This window comes from Chelmon rostratus, chromosome 13 (assembly GCF_017976325.1).
Source record: "Chelmon rostratus isolate fCheRos1 chromosome 13, fCheRos1.pri, whole genome shotgun sequence".
Classification (NCBI taxonomy): Eukaryota; Metazoa; Chordata; class Actinopteri; order Chaetodontiformes; family Chaetodontidae; genus Chelmon; species Chelmon rostratus.
Genome location: NC_055670.1, coordinates 22,468,401 through 22,494,856, shown reverse-complemented (window position 1 = coordinate 22,494,856; position 26,456 = coordinate 22,468,401). Strand labels below are relative to the sequence as shown.

The following is a 26,456-nucleotide window of genomic DNA, read 5'->3' as shown; positions in this document are numbered from 1 at the left end:
AACTAGAAGCACCTGTAAGCTGACTAAGAACATAATTCAACACATGTGGCACAGGGAGGCTTGCTCTCTCCGACTTCAAGAACTACCTACATGACTTCTGACCTCATGGAGGGGCGTTTCAAAGAACAATGCGAGAGCCACAGGCCTCACATCAGGAATTTAGTGTAATCATGCTTAAATCTGTGCTTACTGCTGATTCTTAGAACTTAATGCAAACCATAAACTAGAACTAGACAGCTCAACGTCGCTTTTATCTCTGTCCATTTAGATAGCTGAGTTCAATTATCCTCGTGGATTCCTGTCCAAACTAGTTAATCACTTACTTTGGCTTTGGTAAATTGTATTTACTGTGCTGTCTGCCTGCACTGTTTCAACTATATCACAGTCAAGATCTCATATCTCGAAGATCTCTGTCACCTCCTCATGTTCGTACAAAGAGTAAAGGAAGCGTGAAGAAACAGAATTGCTGTAGAGCCAAAGGAAACTCACAAACAGGCTGACAAACACGTCTTGTTTTGGGTCGTAAACCGGCCCTTTGTTGTCCTGGTGCTCGTCGTGCTCCTCCGCCACCAGCGGCAGATTGGTGTCCGGGACATGGTTGTGATTGAAGGTGCCATGAAGACTGCTGGTCGACTGGTGGCGGTGAAAACGATGCTTCAGATCGCTCGGGTGGCTGAAAAGAGCAAAAGAGAGAAAACGTGAGTAAGTCTGCGGGCGTGGCAGCAACTCTCAGAGGCTGTATGTAAACACAGCTAAATGCTGACACCATCGTGCTACTGCTAATGCTAATGTCAGGAGATTACATAATCCATCCTGTGGAGAACATAAAAACACTGCATTATTGTTATGTATTATCATCCATATCTTACTTGTGCAATTTTAATCCTTCCTTTTTCAATCTCAAGGCAATATTATTTTAATATTCTTCTGTATATAATCTTATTTTATTATGTTCTAATGTGGCCTTAGATTTAATTTATTTATTACAGATTGTTGAAATGACTTTAGTGTCAGTCATTCAAAGCAAAACTCAAACCGTCCAATCAGCACGGTGGAAGGCCGAGGAGGTGCTTCTGCAACAGATCACACGGGGCAGCATCATAACGCTGCACTCCATTTCCCTCCATACATACAAGATATGCTCTATACAGTATGTTTGACAAAATATTCTCAACGCAACGTCCACTTATTAGCTTTTGTTCAAAGCTTTCAGCCACATCTCATGGCCTTCATCAACAAATGGAGTTTGCTGTGTTGCTACGGAGTTCTTTAAGTTGCAAGTATTTAAGATTATTTTGCCCTATATATTCCTCCAGAGTATCCGAAACCTCAGCAGGAATGTGGATCTACTAATTATCTCTCCAGCCTGAGGGTAAATTAAATTAATCTCATTGTGATGAGATGACAACAGCACAGTTTTCACTCGTAAAAAAAAAGAAGGAAAAATCATCATTTTAGAGTATTTTAATTAAGCGTGCTGAGGGATAATTTGGATTACAGAAATGACCGGCGCAGCTGTGATTCGTCTTCGCCTAATCTACCTTCTGTTCATTTGACCTGTTGAACAGCTCCACCTCAGGCAGCTGCAACGAAGGTCATAAATCTAGAAAAGTCATCAGCAAAATCCTTCCAAATCCAAACCATTTTTCCAGTTCAAGCTGATTAGAAAGCTCTTACGAGAAGGTCTTCAGAATGTGACATTTGCATTAGAGCATCAGTAAAAGGGCCAGAGGCTAATCTGTGCAGCCTTATTAGCTACGCCTTAGTGCATGTGAGAGTAAGCATGTTTCTGTCCCTCTTAAAGAGAATTATTTAGAGTCACACCAGCCAAGTTTTTTAACACTGCTTCATTACATCACTGCTCAGTCCACTGGTGACATCACCTCAGTCATTAGGCCCACGAGGTCCAATAAGACGGCGCCCAAATTGGACACGACAGCGCCGCGAGACAAAAGAACGAGGTGTGACACTGAAGCGAATTGTGCTCAAGACGTTTCCAGAGGATTTTTAAAGCGGTCTGAGTAAGCGATGAGCTACATTTTAGCAGCACCTCGATGTGTTTCTTTCCACGTCGTAAATCTGATATCTCAGATTGATGATGACTCTAATGACATGAGTGTTTTTTTCCCCTGTGGAAGCAGCCAGTGACATGCTGGGAATTTATGTGGAAAGGCTGTAAAAGATGGAATGAACGTATGATGGCTCAGAATGTCCGCTGGCCGGCTTACTTTGTCTTCATCTGTTGTGTCGCTTTGTGTGTGCAAAATCCATCCCGGGCACGTTTTCGTGAAAGGTCACAGCAGAGTTTGTAATATTTAATTATTTGCTATAATCCACCTTCACAAACATTTGAAGTGTCATCACACCAAAGCATCCAGGCAAGGTTGCTGTAACTAATCCAACCCGGACTGTACCATTGTGGCTTGACAGAGGGGGAGCCAGACAGGGAATGCTGGATCAGTCGCTCAGGAGAGCCGTTGCAGCAGAAATAAGGACGAGTTATTGGAAACTCGTATGAGTGAAAGTTTTTCAACAGCAGTCCATTTAGTAGGTGTTGTGCAAGTTTTGATCGTATCATACAAAAAGGGTTGAGAACTTTTAAGGCAACATGGACCAGAAGTCAGAAGACTGCTCAGAAAAAAATACAAATTTTAACACCTACAATTCTGTGACAACTGACCAAACTTCATCTACTCACGGAGCATTTGTGACATGATTAAAAGCACCAAAAAGCTAATAAATGGACCTACTGTCAGCAAGTGTGTATATACAATATACATATATGTATGCAAGTGGGCACCGTATGCATGTCAGCTCACAGAAAAGATTAAAGGTCTGCAGCCCTGGTAGGGCCTCTGTGAGTGCTAAATGCTAATGTAAGCATGCTAACATGCTGATGATGAAAATGGTGATGATGCTAAGCAGGTATGATGTGTACATGTTTATTAACTTAGTTAGCATTTGCTGATTAGAGCTAAACACAAAGTACGGCTGAGGCTGATGGGGGTGTTTGAAGGTATTTTGGCCACAAATTAATGCACTGGACAATTTAACCTCATGATGGCACGAGATAAAAAAACAAGAAAATCACCTGGTGTCCAAAGAATCAATATAATTTTGTGTCATGATGAAACTTGTGATCAACACCCAAAATGACAAATCCAGCCAATGTCAAACTGCTGGTAGCATCAGAGGAAAAGTCATGAAAGTTAACAGGATGCCACGAATATATCTGCCACTTTTTTTTTACTCTACCACAATTAATCCAATACCTGTCGAGACATTGCACTAAAGAACAAACATGTCAACCTCATGGTGGCGCCAGAGGAGAAGACAGGGGAGCACTTGAGTCAGTATCTTCATCTGGGACCTTTAATGTCCAGTCATGGTTGACCGGCCCACCAACAGACTGACACACAGTGCACTTAGAGACGCTTGATAAACGACATTTCTGCCAGTCATTGGATGCAAAATAGCATTAAAGTGATCCCTAAAAAGTCAGAAAAACAAATAAACTGGAGCATGACGACAACATCTGATTTCTGACAGGCATGGCTTGCTTTCCTTTCGCTAATTCAATGTGACAGCCGACATTTAGTTAGCTTGTTTTTTTTTTATTATGTAACAGCGAAAAATCAATAATCCAGTACGTGTGGCGCACTGTTCCATTGACCACATGTGTCATGTCAGTTTGGCTGTCAATGGGAGTGCCAGTCAATAAGTGGGGGGGCATTTGAGAGCGCTAGAGAGAGCAGATGACATGTCACATGCATTCCCTGATAGCATTGGTTTTTGGGCCACATGTGGCATCTAGGTGGCACCTCTGGCTGAGTTGTGATGAGGCAAAACAGGCGAGGGCCATATCATAACCACATTAGTTTGGCCATACCTTCAAAATTGGAGGGAATTTCTCCTCTGGCACACTTCTGTAATTGAAGCACTTGGCCCAGATAATAGATTTTTCTTTTGGGCCGCATGTGATTTGTAACTGGCAAATGTAATGTGGCAAAACACATGAGGGCCACATTGTAACCACTTAGGTTTGGCCATACATTCAAAAATGGAGGGAATCTCTTCTGGGAGAGTTCTGGGCAACAGTTGGCAGAGTCAGGAGTGTTGCAGCAGTGATCGACCGAATTCCCTCATTTTTCAACTGGCTTGGTAAGTGAATTTTAAACCCTCTACATTTTGTTGAACTAATGACAGTAAATGTCGGTTTTATTTACACTAAGTTATGGTTCTAGATAGGTAGATACTTTATTCATCTCCAAAGAGAAATTCTACTACTACAACCTAGATTATTTTGAGGAGAAAATGATCAGCCACACAGAAGTCTGTGGAGGGCTGCTAACACAGCACCTGCCTATAGATATTAGCTGCTAACGCAGCTACCGTGTGATACCTGTTTAAATGATATTAGCGGCTAACGGTAGCAGCTAACGTTAACTGCGTTAGCAGCTCCCGTGTGGTATTTAAATGATGTTAGCGGCTAACGTTGGGTGCTAACGCAGCTCCCGTGTCAATGGCCCATACATGGGATTAACTGCTAACGTTGGCAGCTAACGTTAACTGCGTTAGCAGCTCCCGTGTGGTATTTAGATGTTGTTAGCGTCTAACGCAGCTCCCGTGTCAATGGCCCATACATGGGATTTGCTGCTAACGTCAGCAGTTAACGTTAACTGCGTTAGCAGCTCCCGTGTAGTATTTAAATGATGTTAGCGGCTAACGTTGGGTGCTAACGCAGCTCCCGTGTCAATGGCCCATACATGGGATTAGCTGCTAACGTTAGCAAGTAACGAAGCTAGCAATCTATGCGCGGCGGCAGCGCACACACCTATCCGTCGAATATGAATGGTCGAACGGCCAGCCGTCTTTCACAATTTGTAAGTGCTTCTCTGACAGTGCAAACATTTCACTCGCATTTTGCCCCTAAAATGTGCGGACCGGAGAGTGGTTTAGCGACCTTACTTATCTGCGACCGTTAAAAAACTACAAATCCGACAATTCCTTGCTGTTAAATGATTGGCTGTTTGCCTGTCACCCGTAGGGTCATGATAGGCTGAGGCAAGAAGGGAGCACACGTGGGACTGTAGATGATTGGCTGTCAGCACACCCAGTTGTCACGGCAACGTTTTGTAAACAATGCGTGTGTGCACGTATTACTCACTGAAGTAACGATATGCCATCAAAATTCAGCTGCAGTTTTAATGTATGAGCATTGCATGATTTACTTACGTGCACACAGGGTTGAAAGTAGGCTGGTATGGTCCCCTACAACATAGTTAGGCTACTATTAAAACATATTATTATTATTGTTAGTGTTGCATTAGGCTGAAGGTTGTTGTAGTTGTAAAGAATGTAATACAAGTTTCACTCATGTAAGCAAATGTTGTTTACCACATTAATTATATTTTTCTATTTTTATCTTTTTGCAGGCTGTGGTGATTCAAAATCAGAGGACACTGGTGAGGAATTTTCCCTTAATAATGGAAATTAGGAAGACCTCAGAACGAAATAGCCTCAGAAGAAGAGCAGTTAAGAGGGCAAAGGCTGTATTTGATTTACTTGTGAGTCAATGTGATGGTGACCAGGAGCAGGAAAGGCAGCATGTAGGACAGGGTGCAGAGTCAGTATTTGAAGAGTGTGAACCTGAATTTTTTTATGATGCAATGAGCCATGATGATGATGATGATGATGATGATGATGACACCCATGACAATGATGATTCAAGGGAGGGTGATTTGGTTTCGGGTCTGGCAGGGTGGGCAGTCAGTTATGGGATTTCCTTAATTGCTTTGTCTGCCCTTCTGGCTCTGCTGAGAATTCATTTCCCCTCCCTCCCCAAAGATGCTAGAACCCTTCTTAGGACCAGTGGTTCTAAAAGGCCACACATGGTAGCTGGGGGCCAATTTTATTACTTTGGTGTGCAAAGTTTTTTGATGAAGACCTGCAAGAAAGTCTGGTCCAAAATCCCTGACCTTCATACACTAAAACTGCAGCTGAATTTTGATGGCATACCATTATTTCACAGTAATGCAGAGCAGCTTTGGCCAATACTTGGCATTATTCAAGATTTTAAAGGGAGGAAGCCATTTGTTATTGCTTTGTTCTGTGGCCGGTCAAAACCCAAATGTCTGAATGAATATTTGAAAGACCTTGTGGCAGAAATGCGCAGCCTGAGCAGTGGTTTCAACATTAATGGCAAACAGGTTTTTTTGAAAGTTACATCTGTCATATGTGATGCACCTGCCAGAGCTTTTATCAAAGCCATAAAGATGCACACGGGGTACTCTGGCTGTGGAAAATGTACCCAAACTGGCCTTTACATGAAAAACCGCATGACCTTCCCTGAGAACAATGCCCCTCTTAGGACAGACCTGTCTTTCAGACAAATGACAGATGAAGACCATCACACTGGAACATCCCCTTTAACTGATACAGCTATTGATATGGTTGGAGCTTTTCCGCATGACTACATGCATCTTGTGTGTCTTGGGGTAACACGGAGACTTTTAGATCTTTGGTTAAGCACAGGGCCACTCTGTGTTCGCCTCTCTTCTCAACAGACTCAAAAAGTGTCAGATTTGCTGGTTGGATTGAAGACTTTTGTTCCCTTTGATTTTGCACGGAAGCCAAGATCACTAGATGAAAGACTTAGGTGGAAAGCCACTGAGTTACGTCAATTTTTGTTATATACTGGTCCTGTGGTACTCTATAATGTACTGGCTTCACCGGTGTATAGTAATTTCATGCTGTTGTCAGTTGCTATGTATATTCTTCTCAGTCCACAGTACTGTAATGTGTTGAATGAGTTTGCTCATACATGTCTCTTGTCCTTTGTTGATCACTTCAGTCGATTGTATGGTCCTGAGTTTGTGTCTTATAATGTACATGGGTTAGTGCATATCTCTGATGATGTTAAGCAGCATGGGAATTTAGATGAATTTTCTGCTTTTCCTTTTGAAAATTATTTGGGTAAGCTTAAAAAGCTTGTCAGGAAACCTGACAATCCTCTGGCCCAAATAATTCGGCGCCTGTCTGAAATGGACAACTCCACTGTAAGACAGGATTGTCTGAGAAGAGTCCTCAGAAAGGAACATCAAAATGGCCCCGTCCCACCAGTGTTTTCTGGAGTTTTTAATCAGTTTAAAGAAGTTCTGCTTAGTGGCACAATCATCAGGACATCAGAAGGAGACAACTGTGTGAAGATACATAACAGTATTGCTATTGTTGTTAACATAATTCTTTGTGGAGGCAAAATACACTTGGTCTACAAAGAATATAGAAACAGAAGTTCATTCTTCCACTATCCAATGGATTCAAGTGATTTGGGAATTTTTATTGTCAGTGATCCCTCTGATGAGCTGAACACCACAGTTTTAGGTGACAGTGTTAAGAAGTATGTCAGGTTGCCATTTCATGGCAAGTTTGTTGTTATACCATTATTACACACAACACCAGTGCATGATGATGACATGGAATGAATGAAGGAATGAATGTAGGAGAGATTGTACTAAGCAGTTTCAGCTGGTAAGTATAACTTCTCACTATTACTCACTTTCTTTTCACAATATATGTCCAAATTAGATATCTCAAGAGCCTGCATGGTTACAGTATCAGAGGAGGACAAGAGGAAAGAGATCAGAAGGTAGGTACACTGCATGTCAGACCGGAGACCTTTGGACAGACAGGTGCTATGATAAAAGTCTTGATGTCTAATGGAGAGGGTGAGAAAATTACAGTGATTTTACCAAAGTTATTACTGTTTTTTATTATAAATAATAACAAAAGAAAGTAAGACACAGAAATAAGAAGCCTGACATACTTTTGAGAGCTGCAACAATTAATTGATTAATCGAACAATAATCCACCAAATAGTACAGATACTCCCATTTTACAATAATTCTGGTGTTACAGTGTGATCTGTAACATTTTGGCTGTGTCCGCCTCTCGCAGTGGCAAAGGGACACCAAGGTTATGGACAGATTCTCGACAGAGCGTTGTTGTAATGAAAGTTGAAGGCTGCCATAAGCTACAATGAAGCTGCCTTCTATTAACTTTGTTACCAACATGTCTCTTTCAGTTGTTGTAAAGTCATGCTGTTGTCTTTGTTTTTTTGTTAGATGTTCCATTTGGTCTCATTTCTACAAACAAATGAAGTAGCAGTGGTGCCAGACCTCTGGGTGAATGGGGGGCAATGTGCTTGGCCTAAACTAAAAGGCGAGCATTTTACCAAGGCTGTGAAAACAAAACTGCAACCACAGAAGGAGTGGAAAAAATATAGGATTAGGATTCTCTATACAGCAGGTAGGAGTTGTATAAAGGTTTACCCACTATGTCCCGATTTTCTACTTTTAGGCTCAGTTATATGGTTTTGTAATTTAATTTTTCCAGAAAAGTACGATGATGCCAGAAAAAAACTCCCTGAGGCCGAATTATACTCAGACATTCAGTCCGATACAGAGGTGGTCAAAATGCCTAGGCGAATTTTGTAAGTCAGTTGTTTCACTGCTTCTCCATTATTATTTTTTTATAATGCTAATATAAACAAAAATGATGTATGAATATGCAAATTCACATATCATATTTAAATAAATGAAGATACATTATGTTTTTTCCCAGGAAAAACCGTAGGTTTCAGGATTATGACCATGGGACTGATAGTGAAGATGATGGTCATACTGTCAGGGGCCTGGTACCGCCACCTGTTTTAAAACCACCACAACCAGCTGTTGTAGCCCAAGACATTCAACATTCTTCTTCCTACCACGCTGCCAAAGAGCCACTTACTGCCTTCTCTCAAGAAAGTTACCAGCAGGTAGGTGATCTTTTTTTTTTTCTTGACCAATCATGATTTTATCTCCTTGTACTCACTATATTTTCTCAAATCTCTGTAACAGTCATTATTCAGCCACCCTGCCAGTCAGCCTTCTACTGACCACTCATCAGGAAGTTACCAGCAGGTAGGGGGTCCTTCTTTTTTTGCATCAGTCTAGATTTGTTAATATTTCTGTTTGTCTTACGAAGCACATCAAAGACATCTCTCTGCAGTCATCATTTTTCCAGCTCACTGATCAGCCTATCCACTCATCAGAAAATTACCAGCAGGTATGGTGTTTTTTTTTCTTTTTTAATATCGACTTTAGTTGATTAATAGGGCACTATTTTCTCACTATATTTTGTTGCTTTTTTGCTTTTCAAAAGTCATCGCTGTGCCCCCCTGCCAGTCGACCACCTCCCATCCACTCATCAGAAAATTTCCAGCAGGTAGGTGATCGTCTTCTCCTTCTTCTTCTTCTTCTTCTTATTATTATTATTAAAAATGTACTCAGTGTCTCTACCGGGTTTTTGTCTTTGCAAAATGCATTTCTGTAACAGTTGTCTTCCTACCAGTCAGCCAGCCAGCCATCTACATCATGCTCATCGGGAAGTCTACAGCAGGTAAGTGAGTCTTTAAAACGTGACGCCATTGAAATTTGTTATGAAGTCACTAATTTATGCACAGCATGCTTTCCTGCTTTCTTGTATTCTGCCATTCATCTTTTTCTACACCATCAAATTACCAGCCTCAGACACTTTACACATCAGGAAGATTCTTGCCAGAAATATACGAGTGCCCAATTCAGTCTCCAGCAGTGCAAACAAAGAGTGATAACTCAGTGATGAATGACGATCTCTCCCCACAAAGGAACCAGCCTCTACAAAGTATGTCCTTACTTTTTGTGTTAATGGTGATGGTTCAAATGTAATGGGTCGTTAAATTTTAGATGTATTATTTCATTTCATTTTCATTAAAACCTCTGTTACTACTTGTTGGTGGGTGCAGCTGTCAGCAGCATGAGAGTCATTATTGCTTGGGACTGGGCAAGCTTCAGTCAGCTAGCATCTTCTCAACTGGTTTATGTTGGATAGAACAGGTTGGATGGAGTCAGAGTTCTAACAAATAAAATAATATATTATTCTTTTGGGGCCAGTTGCCCATCTTAAGAATTAAGGAAGCAATTTTACACGTGGTATGATGACTTTGTCAACCTGTCTCACCTCGACATCGCTCTGTGAGCAAGGGAGTGTGAAACACAGCTAAGTCACCCCTTCAACAGAAACATGCGAGAAAATCTAGGCATAGACACTTGCATAGGACACCAAAAGGCTTATAACAGGCTAATGTTCTGATGAAATAAAACAAGTACAAATTTAAGTCAAGTAAATGCCTTGTTAACATATTTTTGCCTTGCCCTTTTGAAGAGGGTTAAAAGGCTGAATTTTCCCTCCACATAAAATGGAAGGAGAAAGTCTGTGTCGTAATCAGTCGTAATTTCAGAAACTGTGTTTTAGTAGATTGAGTTAGTAGTTACTTACACTGTTATTTTATGTGTTTCTTGCAGCTGTACTACTAAAAGAATTGTTGGCAAAACAAGAAATGATCCTTGACCAGCAAAACAGGATTCTTGGAATTCTGCAGACATTTCACCATCCAAATAATATAAGCAACGAGAGCACCATTCCTAAAGGCAAAGTCCCTGTTGAAACGATTGAGGCTCTCAAGTGCCTGGAGGCAGAGTTGCACACAGACCCTGGCCTCAAGTCTAACCTGGTAAATATGATTATCATGATTTTGTGCAAATATGAATTAAAATGTACAGTATGTTTTGAGTTCAGAATATTTACTGAGACTGATTTAATGATACAGTTTAAACATTATATAAGACAGTGTGTGCAGCAGTCACTACATGGAACACTCATTCACTCTCAAAAAAATGTGGTTTCAGTAACAGTTTAATGACTGATGCAGCACTGCAGAGCACTGGTAACAACCATCTGACTGTTTAAATGTTCTTGTTGCATACAAAATTTGTAAACTGATAGTTGGGGTTTTTTGTTGTTTTTTTCTGCTGTGTACTGCATTTTCCTTTAAGAGAAAAGTAAATCCCTCTATATGTCATCATCCATCTTGTCTGTCTTTCTCCATCAGTGACAGTGTGACTTGGTCATTTTATCAATACATACTTATTAACTTATACATATATGTTTAGATTTCCTACCTGGGATTGATCGGGGGTCTCAATTTGAAGGACACCGTCTGGAGAGTCATGAAGTCAACAATTTCAACCCAAGTTGCAAGACAGATGAACTGGAGGGGTGTCAATGACAAAATCTCTCTCCAGCGGCTGGTTTTGAAGACCATCATCATTGGTAAGAAATATGAATTTAAAAGTTTTATATTTCTGTCTGTATACTGTATTTCTTCTTGTTCTCATCCTGTATGTGACTTCATTATCTCCTCCTTTTTTTATGTCTTTCTTTTCCATCTATTCTCCTTTTCCTGTCTTCTCCCCCTCTATGCATCTGACAAGTGATTGACTGATTCAACTGAAAGTCATGCATACAATTTATGAAATATAAAAAAAGTTTTTGAAAATTTGCAGTGCATTACATAATATCAATAGCTACACTAACTCTTTCTAATGTTTTGCGTTCTGAAGATGCTGTTAGACGAAACCCAGTGACTGCCTCAGTCTCAGATAAAGATGTTGAAGTCATGATGGTTAAATGGCTTCATTTGGCTGGTGACAGGGATGGTGGAAGAAAACAACGACAAAAAAATGCTGATGAAAAGAAAAGAGCTGAAGCTGACAGTTAAGCCAAATTTAAACTCTTCATTTCTGACAGTTACATGACATACTGTTCACATGTTTTCGTACTGTTCACATGTTTTTACACAGAAGTATTTTGCAAACACACACACACACACACACACACACACACTGAACAGCATTTGAATGGTTGCATATTTTTGTACTGTGATATTCTTACACTGAGCATGAACTGCATGCTTATTTTTGTACTGTTCTTATGTTTTTGTACTGTTCACATATTTTTACAACGAAGTATTCTGCACACAAACACTGAACAGCATTTGATTGGTTGCATATTTGCATACTGTTGTACTTTTACACTAAGTAGTATGAACTGTTTCAGAATTGCATTTGATTGACAGCTTATTTTTGTACTGTTATATTTTTACACACTGCATTTGATTTTGAAATATAACTTGGAAGGAAAACTTGTGTGTTTCTTTTTCATATATATTATGGATGGTTAAATTTATCCATATACAGGGCAACTTAACCACTGCTCATATTGCACTAAAATTATTATTATTATTTGGTGCCAGATTTCACCTCTGTCAACCATACATGGGCCACAGTGATTCAACAGAACTGAGCCACACATGTATTCCGTACCTAGCCCAGCTATAAGCCACATAATTATTTATATTTAGTTTACTCCTGGTAGAAATCTGGTATTGTTATGGTTCAGTTAAGGCTACTGTACCCTAGGGCCAGATGTGGCCCATCATTCACTCCAAAAGTAGGCCAGGTAAAAGGTTTGGCGTAAATTAGTTTAGCTTCTGGGTAAAATCTGGATTTTGGTCTGTCAGCCACATGTGGGCCACATAAGAGCCATTAGGCTTTACCAGAACTCAGCCATACAGGCATGCCCTATGAGGCCCAGCTATAAGCCATATTAACTCCTTTGCAGTTGGTACAGCTGTGGTAGAGGTCTGGCTATGTTATGGTTCAACACAGCTTTCATATACTTGGGCCAGATGTGGGCCGTCATTCACTTCCGTAAATGGACCACATCTTTGCTGTTCATCTGGGCCACATCCAATCCAAAGGAAATTTGCTATTAGGGTTACATCCACATGTTAGCAGCATGCAGGATCTGATGTAACTGACCCCTCCGGTGCTTTGTGGACACGCAGCTGAGACAGCTTGTGTCTTTAAGGTCTTCTAGTGGGCAAGTCCTGCTCGCTAATGCCTTCTGAATGGAGATGCTGACCTCTGAAAGGGACCCCCCCCTCCAAATCTACTCACACACGCTTCTGCTGGCTTAACAGCATCATACCCAATAATTTCCACCAATACCGTCGACTTGGATGGCTGGAAAGAACCTGCTCATGCAGAAACCACGAAGCACCACAAACTGAAAGGATAAAATAACTGGTGAGAAACAGCAAAGCTTTGCAGTGAAGACACCCGAATAGCTGCATGTTTAGTCAGTCTCCTTTCATCTTAAATCCTGGGTTTCAAGTCTTTCTCACCTCAAAACAAACACGTTAGAGACATGATGAAACTGGAGTTATGGAAAGTAACAAAATAGTTTGAAAAGCTGGTTTCAAGCGTGGAAGTTTGTGTTTTTACCGAAGCTGTAGCACTTTTTATGAGCCCAAGATTGAAACACGCAGAAGAAGGTGAGACATGACAGAGATCAAAGGGCCAGGGTGGTTCACACAATGAAGAATCAAACTCGTAACTTCACGGTCGAGGCTTTCAGACGCAGTGCAGCTACAGTGCAGCCTTGACATTTGAAACTTCGTCAATGCCGGGGAAGTCCACCACATGATGAGCCAAGCGTTGTTAAATGTCACAACTTGGAAATTCCCTGTTCAGCGCCCCGGAGTTCGCCTTTTTGTAACCTTCACTGCAGGATGATGATTAATGAGAAGAGGAAGGGGGCTTGGATTTTATTCTCCGTGCTGCCATACGTAAAACCCATGACCCGGACGAAAATGTAAACAAAGCAGCATCCACAGTTCTACGTTAATACACAGACAAAGAAACGACTAAATCTGAGATAACAACGTCCCACGGAGCAGACTCATCTAACTTTGGTATTAAATGGGATTGGGACTGTTTGAGACTAAATCTGTTGCCATAGAAACTAACACCACTCACCAAAACTGGAACTAGGAGTTCTTGTTCAGGCTTTCAGATTAAACATATAAAAGCTTGATCAATCATCAATCAGCCATACGTCAAAAATACTGTTTCCACATTAAAGTGAGAAGTACTAGTAATGTTTTTCTTTAAAAATAAGTCATGAACATATAGTTTAACTATCTAAAAAGTCTAAATCATTTTCTCAAACAGCACTCAACACTCAAACAGGTGTACATAGGGCATTGCTTGAGGACTATTTCCACCGGCGGACTAATACACATTTGGTTCTTTAGTGAGTATTTTCAGCAGCAGCGTTTGTGGGGTTGACTTTAAATAAACCACAGTATGTTTGTGTGTTCATGGTAATGAAGGAACAATTCATCCAGTGCAACAGTGTGGCTCACTGATGTATTTTTAATCATTTTTGGAAAACAATGGAGCTCAGAGGAATAATATTTCAGGCTTTGGATGAACAGAAAATGCTTGTTAATAAGATAAAATTAATTTTCCTTTTTGGCCTTAAATGAGATTTATTCCACATTCATTTATTATATTAGATGTGTAGTAAATGTTTACACTCTATAAAACAGGATGGAGCTAGTTGTCAGTGTTAGCCATGATTAAAATGTAATGTTGGATATTAACTGTAGCCTCTTCAACATGCTCATATTCCATTAGTGGAGCCCTGAAGAATCTAATTGATTCCTGTCACATACACCTTCACTAATTTTCTCCAGGAATTTGTATTTATGCATTTCATACTGCTGCAATTCTTCCTTAATAGTCTGATCTATGACCAGCTTCATGACACTGGCTACTGTTAATGTTAGTTTAAGTGAAGCTGAGAATAAGTCAAAGAGAGCCTGTCTACGGTGATCGGGCAGCCTTAGTTTGGTTTATGTTGGAAATCAGGGGTAAAGGCCTGTGTTTTTAATTCTGGCTGCATTAGAACTACACAAAATGCTCATTTTCCGCCTATTCCAAATAATTATTTGGTACAATAGTTCACAGATGAGGCCCTTAAAGCCTCTGTACTGAAAGCAGATGATAAAAATGCAAGCGTTATCCTTGCGACTGGCCTGTGTTTGAGAAGCAGAGCCCGGAGAACACTGGGTCTGTCCTCAGCTCTGATCTGATCAGAGATGATCATCGTCTCCACCACCAGATGGGCGATGCCGGGCAGAGAGTTCTGCTCGAGATCCAGAAGGATGGCACCTGGGGAAGGAAGGTGGAGGAAGACAAGGAGCCAAACTGGCTGTTAAAACCAGATTGGTTAAAGTTAACAAGCAGAAAAAAATGCCTACATGTTGTTATTTTGACATATTTCTTTTCTACAAAGTTGAGCTGCTTCTTTTTGTGCATCCTCCTGGGTGTTATTTAAACCGGTGCTGGGAGCTCCTGCTTTGCCGTACGCATGCGGGGGCCGTTTACCATGTGTGATGGTGCGGCGAAGCTCCAGCAAACTGCGGAAGGACAGCGAGGCCACATGAGGCTTGCCCCAGCGGTCGGTCTCCTCCTCCACATCCTCCTCAAACTTGATCCAGCGAGCGCGCTCCTTCCAACGCATTTCATGGTCCTTCTCCACAATCAGCTCGTTGAGCTCCACAAACAGCTGAAGATGAGGCAGAGCAGACATATGAGCAAAAACAAGCAGAAGCGTTGCTTAACAATTCACAGGTAACTACTGTTGGAATATGATGAAGAGTGTCATTAACATACAGTGGAACAGGAATAATGTGCATCTGTCCAGCTGTTGATACTGGATGATGCACAAGGAACAGCTTTACAGAGTGTTTGGCCTCTTTGAGCGTTGCGTTTTTGGCCACAACTTGACTTTTTGTTTCACTCTTTCTGCTCTCGTTGATCTAAAAAGCCACTAAAGAGCCAAATATTTTAGTTCAGGAGGTGGTGGAGACCCAACTAGAGCTACAAGGAGAGACGCTACTCAAAGTGCTAGCACATTGACCATAATGACAACACCATGATACGATGTAAGTGTTGTATTTGTGGCCGGTAAGTGAATGTGATGCTATGCTTTCACTGTGATGAGGTAAACTTTGTGTTTTTACGTTGCCTGCAGGTTACAGTATTCCCCCTGCGGTCTATATTCAGATTAGAGTGTGCTGCAAACCTCATGAGTCTTCTTATCTGCTGCCCTCTTCTTCTTCTTCAGGCTGCACAGCGGTGTGGAGCTGTTGCTGGCTCGGGTCATCTGACATCGTGACGACTTCTTCACCAGGTGGCGTCTCACCCCGGGGTTGTCCTCAAATCTGTGACCTGAACAGCCGCAAGCATCTCACGTCAAAATGCAAAAGGTCAATGTCGCTCAGTTACGATGTCTTTATTATTGGAGGAGTGATTCAGACACCAACCTCGCCAGGTGCACTCTAAGCTGTAGCCTGAAATTGTCTTTTTAGGACTGTGAACAAATAAAACATCCTGCCTAAATGTGCTCCGTGCCGGAAAAGGAGAAATCAAATTCATATGACTGTTTAAGTTTCCAGCTGACAGGAGAGCTCACATAGGTGAGTGAACACCATGGGAAACTGCTACAGAGGAGGTGGATTTGAGTTCAACTCTAATTTCATTTCCAATTTCCTTGACCCACAAATCATATTTTATTGAGTTCAGCATAATGAGGAGGTCTTTTCTTTTCAGTGAGGACCCACCCGTCATTCGCCATGTACAAGTGTGGGAAGTCACTTCATTTGGATGAAGGAACTGGGAAATGAAAAAGAAAAGGCAAACCACCTGTGTGGAAAACATGATCTTTTGCTGAACCTAAACAAGAAACTGCAACCATTCCACAACGTTAATGACCTAATGATGAAGACCTTGTATGAAGAAGGCCTAGTTCAACCTAAACTTAAGCAAACTGCATCCGTTTCTCAGTGCTAATCACATTACGATGAACTTCCGTTACAATGAAGGCCCGGTACGTCTGTCGCTGGTACAGAGCTTGTTGGATTTTCCACTTTCCAGGCAGCAATTAGTTCATATTCATCTTACTTACTTAAATCAACTTGCACATGGATGTTAGGTAATCCCCTGTAATAAACACTTTATTTGTCAAAGCTGGTAGTGCAGCAGGGGCTATTCGGAAATCTTTGCCTGCTGATGAGTCAAATAATTTTAAAATGTGCAGCAGAACCTGATCTCTAATAATGAGGCCATGACAAGCACAATCACCAGCAGAGCAGTTGATATTCAAGATTTATGGGTAATCACTGGGCCATATGTGGATATGTTATGACATGACGTTGGTGCATTTGAGGTCAGGGTAAAGAGATTTTAGAAACTGACATTTGCATTCAGTCTGACAGGTCAGACGGGCCAATGGCTGAATATAATTTCTTACTAAATAAACACAGTCTTTTTTAATCTTTAACATTAGCAGCCGGAGGTAACCAAAGTGGAGGTGAGAGAGAGTGTGTGTGTGCATAAACTAAAGTGAGTGTTCCATTCTGCTGCGTCATGCCTTCCTCGGGGAAACAGACAGAAATGGAAATCAAAATGAAGTTAGGCTGTATTTCATTCTGTTGAGCCTCCCCGGGGGAAACGCTCTGAAGGCTGCCCTTGTATGAACTGCTCCAGCTGATCTGGATGAATGATTATAGGCATCACAGATACAGCCTTAAAAAGGCAATGTCAAGTCCACCCAGAAGTCACACACAATTTGTCTTTAATATTAGACATTTCTGAGTGTGGAGCCATGTGGCACGTTCATAGGCCTTTGATTATCATTTCTTTTGAGGCGGGAGTCAAACCGCTTTTCTCTGCACGGGGGCTTTACATGGGCAACATGAGCAGCCTCATGACTGGTGCTGACTGTTCACACGGTTCACTGATAAGACACACATGTTCTAGATTATAGTTATGCTGTGCAGAACAACTCGGCTAAACTATCCTGTTTAACCAACCATCTCATTTTGATAATACTGCATTTTAGAAATAAAATAAATCCCAAGAATAACCACAAACAAAATCCCTTCAGTATCAATAATCATTAGGCAATTTATTTGCTTACCAAGCACCATGCTGTCCACATACTGTATCTGATTTTCTGTTGCTTTGTGCTCTTGGGCACGAGTGAAATCCAATTGCCGGACAAACTTGATTTGCAGCATATTTATAACAAAATAATGTAAAATCTAGATTTGTTTTAGTCTGAAAACATAAGAGACCCAGCCATTCTTTTTTTTTACTTTACTCTGTTTCTGCAATCTGCAAGAGCCTAAAGCCCAAAGAAACTGTTAAATAAATAAACCTTGTTGTTAAAAAGGACTCAGCATGTGTACAAGACAAGACCTGGCTTCATAAAAAAAGAGACTGAGACACTTGGTTTAGAAATGATGCCATGAACCTTAAGTGCTTGAAAGACTGTTTGTATATTAGGAGCATTGCTGAATTAAATACCTCAATGGAAAGCATCATTTCTGAATAAGTGCATTTAATATAAAACAGATGTTACAATCTTATCGAAAAACTAACTAAACTAAGAAGCCATTGTGGTTCAAAGCTTGGCCACCTGTCATTTCTTATGAGTGTTTTCAGTCGTGTCTTAAAAGTGGGCAAACGTGTGTAATACACCTGCCGATCCGACAGGGGGCAGCGTCAGTGTCACGGTTTGCTTTGCTGAGGCATGAAAAGCATTTCTGCTTCATTTAGAAAGTGACAGCTGGAAGAAAGACAGGGGAGACAGAGAGGAGATAACAACCAAAGGGTCCAGGCTGGAATCGAACCTGGGCCCATACTTTATACATGGAGTACATCCCAAGTCTTATTTTTCACATTATATGATTTTCCCACTCCTTAATTCTTACTTGAATCAATTGTTCCAGTCCCAAAGCTCTTATTCCTGCTCTGAGGAGCGAGGAGAGATGTCTGAGGAGCCATGAGTGAGGAGACACAAGAGCAGCCTTCATGGAAGTCTTTCACCAGCCAACACGGCCCCTTACTGGATATAAGTCATTGAAGTGAAGGAAAAAAAATCAGGCTAAACTCCAGTGCATCATTCACCAATTTTATATTCTGTTTGTTTTCCGATGCACCATCGAGTCCCAAATCAGTGTTAATTGTAGTCCTGAACAACTAGAGGACCACAAACAGCTTTTTTCATTTACGAGAAAAAAATCCTTTTCGTGATATATTATTTTCCCCATTAGCTTTTATTATGGATACAATGAAAGTTAGACTAATTTCCAATCAGTCACATGTGAGGCTGATGAGCTTTGGGGATATCCGTCGCATAATTTCAATTTCCCTTAAACGTTTGCCCTAATAAGTGATTTCCAGTGTTCTGAAGACACCATAATCATTTTCTGGTTGATTAAATAATGATTTCGCATTCAGAATATCATTAAATACACATGCAAATAATGACTAAATAATATAAACACATTCTGCCCGTAGAAGCTGTTCCTGTTCCTCTGAGCGAGTACAGAGAGAGAGAGGTAACAGGATACAAAACCCTGCTGCTCTGACACCGATAACTGTGGGCGTTTACTCGCATTAACATTTACCACAGTGCACACGTGCAGACGCAAATTCATCGAAAGTCTCCAGAGCTGTGATCAGCTGCCATCGTCATCAGACGTTGCTTCACGTGACGCTTCAGAGGAAAGGAAGTCTCGTTTCTCTAAATACATATCTCCTTGTTTCTTCTCTCCTCGCAGGCATACATGAGGGAAACATGGATGTATTTTGAGAGACTTGGGATGTACCCATGATGTGAGCTCTACGAGAAGAGCTGTGAAGGGTTATTTTAAGCAAAACCAAAATCGCTTCCAAGTAGTTTTGGTGCCTAAAGCTAATCAAACTGCACCCATCATACAAAATGTATCTCAGCAAGCTTTATTTTGAAAGCCTAAGCAGATGTTGCATGTTTATTACTGCTAACTTGACCACAAGCCAAAACAAGACACTGTCACGGTGGACTGGCGGGCCCAGATGCTTTGGACTGAAATTAGGTTGGATAAAGTTAACATGGGAACTTTTATTTGACTAAATGTCCTTTGAACCCCGGCTAAGAATGGATGTTTTGATTCAATCTTCTCACATTCTTTCACTGTTGGTGAAATAAAGCCAGAACGGGATGTTGCCTCCAGGCCAGGAGACAAAACGATGATGACGGCCTGTTAAACCAACTATACTTAAGTTCTCTCTTAACGTTAATCACCAAACAACAGCAAAAGGAAAAGGCATTATGATTACATGATAACTATATAACCTTAATCTACAGCTAATGCAAAGTAACAACAGTGACATCAAGTGGTGAAACCGTCAACTACAACAAGAGTAGAATATAACAATATCCTGTTAACGGGAAGATACCCATTAACAAATCGTGATGTCATAGCAAACACATAATGATCTACACAAACTGTTATAAGTTAGTAGTTGTTAATTAGAAAGTTATCTAATCGTATATATTTACTTGCCAACAATAACATAAGTGTCAAATGTCAGATTTAGTCGAGTTACCAGCTTTGCTAGCCTACAATATAAGGTAATGCAATGCTGACGTTAGACTGTGTGCTGTTACGCGAGCAGTTTGTGTACTATCCTGGATGATGTGTTGCAAATGCAAAACAGATGGTATAATTTGCTTCTCCTCATCCTCCAAGTTATCTCACCGTTCAAAGCGATGCCATTTTAAGGAGGACTTTACACCTCCTGAGGGCTGTGTGTAAGATTTAAGATGTAACTTATGCGTACGCTAGCACTATTTCAGCTGGTGCAAACTTTAAATGCTAGTAGCACATAAACTCCGTCCTAAGTTAGAAATTATGTTCATTTTAATACTAGCATAAGCATGCTAACATGTTCAAAATGCCATTGTTAACATGCTAATGTCTAGCAAGTAATGTTCACCATCTTAGTTTAGCTTGTTAGGATGCTAACATCTATTAAGACTGGCTAAACTCAAAGTACAGCTGAGGATTTATAGGTATTTGATCACCTTAATTTCTTTTGCATGTGCTGCAACAAGTCTTTATCACAGTCCTGATGTGGCATGTTTCTCAGTCTGAACAAGCTTAAAATAGCTGAACAACACAGTGCTGGTCAATGAAATGTCTTTCCGCTCCAGCTGTGGCTGACCCCAAAACCAAATGAGTGCCACTGGATCAATAGGAAAGCAGGAAACAGCAGCAGTCGAGCACCGTGTCAATTCGCTCAATACCATGCACAACTTTGTTCTGTGAGTGGCCATGAATGAGCCACACATTGCCATTAACAGTGCAAGCAGCAAGCTACATAGCCAGTGCAAACAAGTGAGCTCCAATCCATTGATTATCTATGTAAAAATAGAAGAAAATGCTCGTCCCTGTTAGTTTCCCAATGTGTTACGATTACATCAGATCTTCCGTTTTCGGAAGCTTGACGTAACTTTCACTACCGTCACACTCTCATGACTTAAAACTTGCACTGGATGGACAGAAGTCTAATGCTGCCCAACACGAGCATAGCTGAATCACCACAGAAACACAACTTCACAGGACTTACGGACAGGCTCGAGCGGAGACCCCAGCTGAGTGTGGATTGACTCAAGCAGGTCATAGTCATCAAAATCCAAAACAAACTCTTCAAAGTCCTCAGACCCCTCTACATTGGACAATGAGCTGTGGTGCTCATGTAGGTGTTGCTTTGGGGTGCCAAAGCCTCGTTGGGCACTGTACCGACGTTCGGGACCATGGTGGTCAGTGCAAAGCTTCTTGTCAGAGCTCCCTTGCCCCTGGTTCTCCTGTTCCTCAATGTCTGTCATCTCCACGGTCGGTACCTCCTCCTATCCTCCTCTCTCCAAGCGGACACACTGCTCATCCAGGGCTTTGAACGCCGTCGCTCGCCCTGGGTCACTGTTCTGACGAGGCTGGGTCTTTGCAGGGGCCACTACCTCTGCTGTGTTGCTCTGGTTGTGCAAAAGAACCAACGTGTAAACTCTGGAAACCGACTCCAAAATCAGGTGGTTTTTTTTAAAAGGCTTTTGCTTCCAACCAAGAAAAAAACAGCTTGTGTTCAGGGAGTCCGAAGTCTGACGAAGAAGAAGTGTGAAGCAAGAAGCAAGCACAAAAAAGGAAAAAGTCAGAAAAGTCAGAATAATCACCTTTCTGTGCAAAAATACATATCATAACACACAAGATCCTCAATCCTTCTTTTGTTTTAAATCCACAAAGAAAATGCAAAGTTAGAGGTACTCCCTCATGCAGAAGCCCCCCTGCCAGATCCACAATCAGAGAGATGCATAAATGGTAGCAGCTTCAGCTGTGACTCCAAAAGGAAGTATTGATAAGGGCTGGTCTACTTTGTGAGACCTGCCTGTCAGCTGAAAGGTAGTGCCGCCCTTTTTTAACGATGTCCCCGGCCCATTGATCTTCATGGCTGTTGGAAAACCAACATAATGCGGATCCGAGCTGAAGAAGTGATGTCTCTTTTTTCCGTAGCGCCGCCATCACTGTCCAACCATTTGATGTGTAGGAGGGTAAGGGTCAAGCTCCAAAGGTTGGCGTCTCCACCCAAATTGAATTAAACTGAAAAAACACACATTCACCAAAGAAGACACATGCAGAAAGATATGCTGAGAACTCTAATCAAACAGTTCCAGTAGAAAAACAGAATAACACCTAGAGAGGACCAGCTCCAGCACTCTGCTTAGTGAGATATCACGGTGCTAATTATGAGAGCGAGCTGCACCGTCCCTGTCCCTGGGTCTCCATGGAAACCACGCGTCCCCTGAGGTGTCGTGGTCTGACTTGTCTATAACAGGTGCACCAGTGTGAGCTCAGCAGGACCCTCTCTAAAACATGCTCGGCGTGCATGAATAAAGTGTGTGTTACTGTCTGCATGTGCATGCAAGTGTGTACTGTACTGTACGGTGCAGACATTTGTGAGACAGCATGTAGTATTTCCATTTTTCCTGTATTTTTTCTGTTTTTGAAGTGGCATGAAAGCGTGATTAAATGTTGTGTTCAGCATTTAATCATAGAAGTGTGATTAAGTGTTGGATGCAATGTGAGACCATGCTTTCTCCAGGCAGGAAGTGTGTTTTAGTTAGCTGCCTTGACGACAAAACAGTCACGACTCAAACCAGACAAATATCAAGACAGCGTATAAACTACGACTGCTACTTTGACATTTTTCTGACCTAAATTGTGTTTGAAATTCAAAGTACATGTGACATATCATACATTGATTTGTACCAATCATAAGCTCTGTGTGTCTTGATCTGATGAAGTGATGCAGCTGTTGATGATGGCCGCCAGCTCGCCCAGCTGCTCTGCTGAACCGCTCGTATAAGACAGCCGTCACAGGTTGATCTGTGATTGTCTGCGGTGGAGCCCCATACACTTCACCACACCACAGACTCACGCTGAAGTACACCGCACCAATACACCGTTCAGTTTCACAATTAGCTTCACAGCCATTCAACTCAGCTCTGACTCAGAAGCTTTAAATAATGATATTTAAAAGCTTAACAGACTATATGACTGTCTCATAGTTAAGCCACAGAGTAAAGCTCATCCCTCAACACTAATCAAGGTCTTCTCTAATAAATGACCATCCGTAATCACAGGACTCAGGTCCCACACTTGGGTCAGGTGGCGACAACCGAGCAAACAACACTGATGAGGACCATGAGATACTGTTGAAAGCCCCAGAAAAAGCTAGCATGATCCCATAGCTCATCTCACTGCCCTCAAGCTAGCTACCAGCTAGTTCATTAGCAAACTTAAAATGACATGATGCGGGGGTGCAGGGTGGTTTCACCGGGAGAATCACTCCTCTGCAGGCCCAATCCTTCACTCTGCTTTTCATCGTGACAGTGCAGAGTGTTTCGCAGAGTGATGAATGTCGACCGTCACGATCGGAGCAGGTGAGCGTGATGGTCGCTGGCTGAAACTCTCACTTCCGTCAACTTGTGGCTTGAACTCGCGGCTGATGTGATTTGAATTTGAACAAATTCTTCAGCCAACATGAATTATCAATAAAACCAACCAGATTACAGATGACCAGAGTGGGACAGAGGGACATACAGTGGTGGTATACATGGCCTGTCAATGTCGAGCATCGCTCCCCACAAATCCGATGAGTGACTCTGGGCGCCCTGTTTCCTCTTTCCAGATGCTTCCTAAACAGTCAATGATTACTCTGCTCTGTTAAAGCAGGAAAGGCCAGGGGCAGGGTCGCTGCTAACGGGGAATCGACTGCAGCCTCTTGTTAATTAATGTCCCTGGATGCTGTGAGAGAGTTTTTCTCTGGCCAGGCGAGCTTTTGCTTCCCCATCTCTCTCTCCTCCTTCTCTTCTGCAGTGGGAATGTATTTTCAGTGCAACTAACGATCGTGGAATAGTGGCTGCTGCTCTGTGCACACTGGAGGACACAGAGACTCAGACTAAGTTACAAGCCCGAGCCAAAAAAAGTTTGAAACACAAAGAAAACAGACTGTGATCATTTGTTAATCCTTTTTAACTCTACTCAAGCTGTTACCATGATTGGTAACAGGTGAGGACAAACATTATCATGGATGGTAACAGGTGATAGCATCATGATTGGGTATGAAAGGAGCATCCTGGAAAGGCTGAGTCGCTCATAAGTGAGGATGGAGCGAGGTTCACCACTTTGTGAACACATGATTGGATAAAGGATGTTAGTACACGGGCTCAGGAACACTTCAGAAAACTGCTGTCAGTGAACACAGTTTGTTTGCTAATGATTGCAGTCTATTCTTCTTCATGTTTTACGCAGAGTTCCAACTTCTTTGCACACAGGGTTATAAGAATTAGATTTGCAGGCAAAAAACAGCACAAACTCTGCATGCATGTGCCTGCGGATGTTGGGAAAACCTGCAGCCTCTCTCTAACTGCTGCACACTGCGTCCCTTTTTTCCACACAGCCCAGTTTTTAGCCGTTTTGGACTATTTAAACTGAAGTGAACTGTGCTATTTGAGGTTATTTTCTGCGCTGTTAATTTGCTGTGGCCAGGTACGTTCAGCAGCTCCTCTGAACTTTGAGCCGAGGTGAAGTCGAGCAGTCATGTCGGGATATTTAAGTAGAAAAGCAGATACTGGACACTCCAAGTTTATCCTTCAGATTGACCATATTTTTCCACAAGCAATTGAGGGGTAATTATTTCAGAAATGATTGTAAAAGTTTAATATTTCCATTGTGTTTCACTGTGGCCTGTGGGGATGGGGCGGGGGGTTCATTTATCTGTATTTGTTCCCCCCAGCAGATCAACCTCTACCCTGTAATAACACCATACTTTGGGCAGCCATTTGGTAAGATAAAGTCTGCCAGCAATGGGACTTTATGTGAAGAATCTGTTTTTGCGAAGAGGAGATGAGGATATGAGCTAAATGTTATTTTCTGCCCTAATTGTTCCTAATTTCCTCATAAACATTCTCAACCCCAGTGGGTTTCAGATTGAAATGGGCGGCAGGTCGCTGTTTTGATGCATTTGAGGACACACTGTAATTTATCTGCCCTCCATCCTTAGTGTTATTCCGTTGGAAGCTTATAACAGTGTGTGTGTGTGTGGGGGCAGGAGCTGTGTGGGTTGTTTTCATCAGACAGAATGTGTGGGACGCCCACAGTGGAGCCACGTCATTGGCAGCAGAAAGAAAACCTGTCAATGGTCATCACCAGAGAGGCAAGAGAGTCAATAACTGTTTAATGGACTTTCCAGGGTGGACAGTTTTTCAAAGATGTGGGAATAATAACAGTAAAATTTCTAAATCGCGCATATCATCAAAACTAAGGTTCCAGTATTGTTGACATAAAACAGGCTAGAAGGTTAAAGCATTCTTGGTTTTAATCGACCTGATTCAAGTGGATGAAGAACAATTCTTAGAGAATGTGTTTTTCCCATATGCTGCAGTAAGTAGGCAGTCTGCAGCGTGAACGTTTTGATTTCTATGGTTAGAAAGATTTGTATAGAGGTGTTTTGATATATAACCACAGTTTGGAATATGCTGTTTGAAACTACTCGATGGCTCGATTAACAGGACAAAGTAAAGGACAGATAATACACAGCATGCACAAAAAAACATAAGAAAAAAAAACATATTTAAGTTTTCCCCGATTGAAGCTTTTAATGCTCAGAAGCTTCAGATGTTTTAATGTTTTGGAGGTTTACAAAAAAAAAAAAGCAGCAGCTGTGCAGTCAAAAAGACACCACACAAAGACCCCCCCACAGAGTTTCTGTGGCGTGGGTGAAAAGTAATCCTGAGTCATCTCAGAAGACACATTTAGCATCCGAGCAGGTCATCTCTCATTCGCCTGCTCCAAGGCTTTCATTTCTCAGTAGATACAGAAAATACAAAGACAGTTTCTCAGCTTTTCAGCCTATTAATCACTTACTGGCACAAAACAGGCCACAAGAAAGCAGCTGATTCATATTTAAACCCCCGCAGAAGGAAAAAAAACTACTGTAAAGTCCCTGAAAAGAACACCTTTGTTCAATGCAGGATGAGCTGATTATTCTCACACATGCACTCCACTGAAAGGTGTTCAGATGATTAAAAGGCACCTGTGAATATAATGACACCTGTAACCTAAAATAGCCTAAAAACAACCTCAGAGTTAAATGAGTGCTGCTGTGACACACTGTAAGGTTTACTTTAAGAATTACCTAGCAGGTGTGTGTCTAAATTGCATTAAAAATATTAATTGACAGTGCACGGTTTAGAGTAACCATAGCGACAGTGCAATTACTTTCTGTTGTGTTACATTG

At 41.6% G+C, this 26,456-nt stretch overlaps 2 protein-coding genes across 2 annotated transcripts in view; one reads left to right on the top strand and one right to left on the bottom strand.

Moving 5' to 3' along the window:
- slc4a3 (solute carrier family 4 member 3) overlaps window positions 1-26,456 on the bottom strand; it is a 48,117-nt gene that overhangs the window by 8,575 nt on the left and 13,086 nt on the right. Inside the window, exons 6-9 of the mRNA XM_041951378.1 lie at window positions 15,859-16,004; window positions 15,159-15,339; window positions 14,807-14,942; window positions 490-673 (exon numbers count right to left, since the gene is read on the bottom strand). Coding sequence (XP_041807312.1) covers window positions 490-673; window positions 14,807-14,942; window positions 15,159-15,339; window positions 15,859-16,004 — 647 coding nt within the window. The remainder of the gene's footprint in view (window positions 1-489; window positions 674-14,806; window positions 14,943-15,158; window positions 15,340-15,858; window positions 16,005-26,456) is intronic.
- LOC121616560 lies at window positions 7,593-9,705 on the top strand. Its single transcript, XM_041951379.1, has 9 exons — window positions 7,593-7,648; window positions 8,124-8,307; window positions 8,395-8,491; window positions 8,623-8,818; window positions 8,901-8,963; window positions 9,038-9,108; window positions 9,205-9,267; window positions 9,394-9,441; window positions 9,567-9,705. The coding sequence occupies exons 2-9, from the start codon at window positions 8,124-8,126 to the stop codon at window positions 9,661-9,663; spliced, it is 819 nt and encodes a 272-aa protein (XP_041807313.1). The 5' UTR covers window positions 7,593-7,648; the 3' UTR covers window positions 9,664-9,705.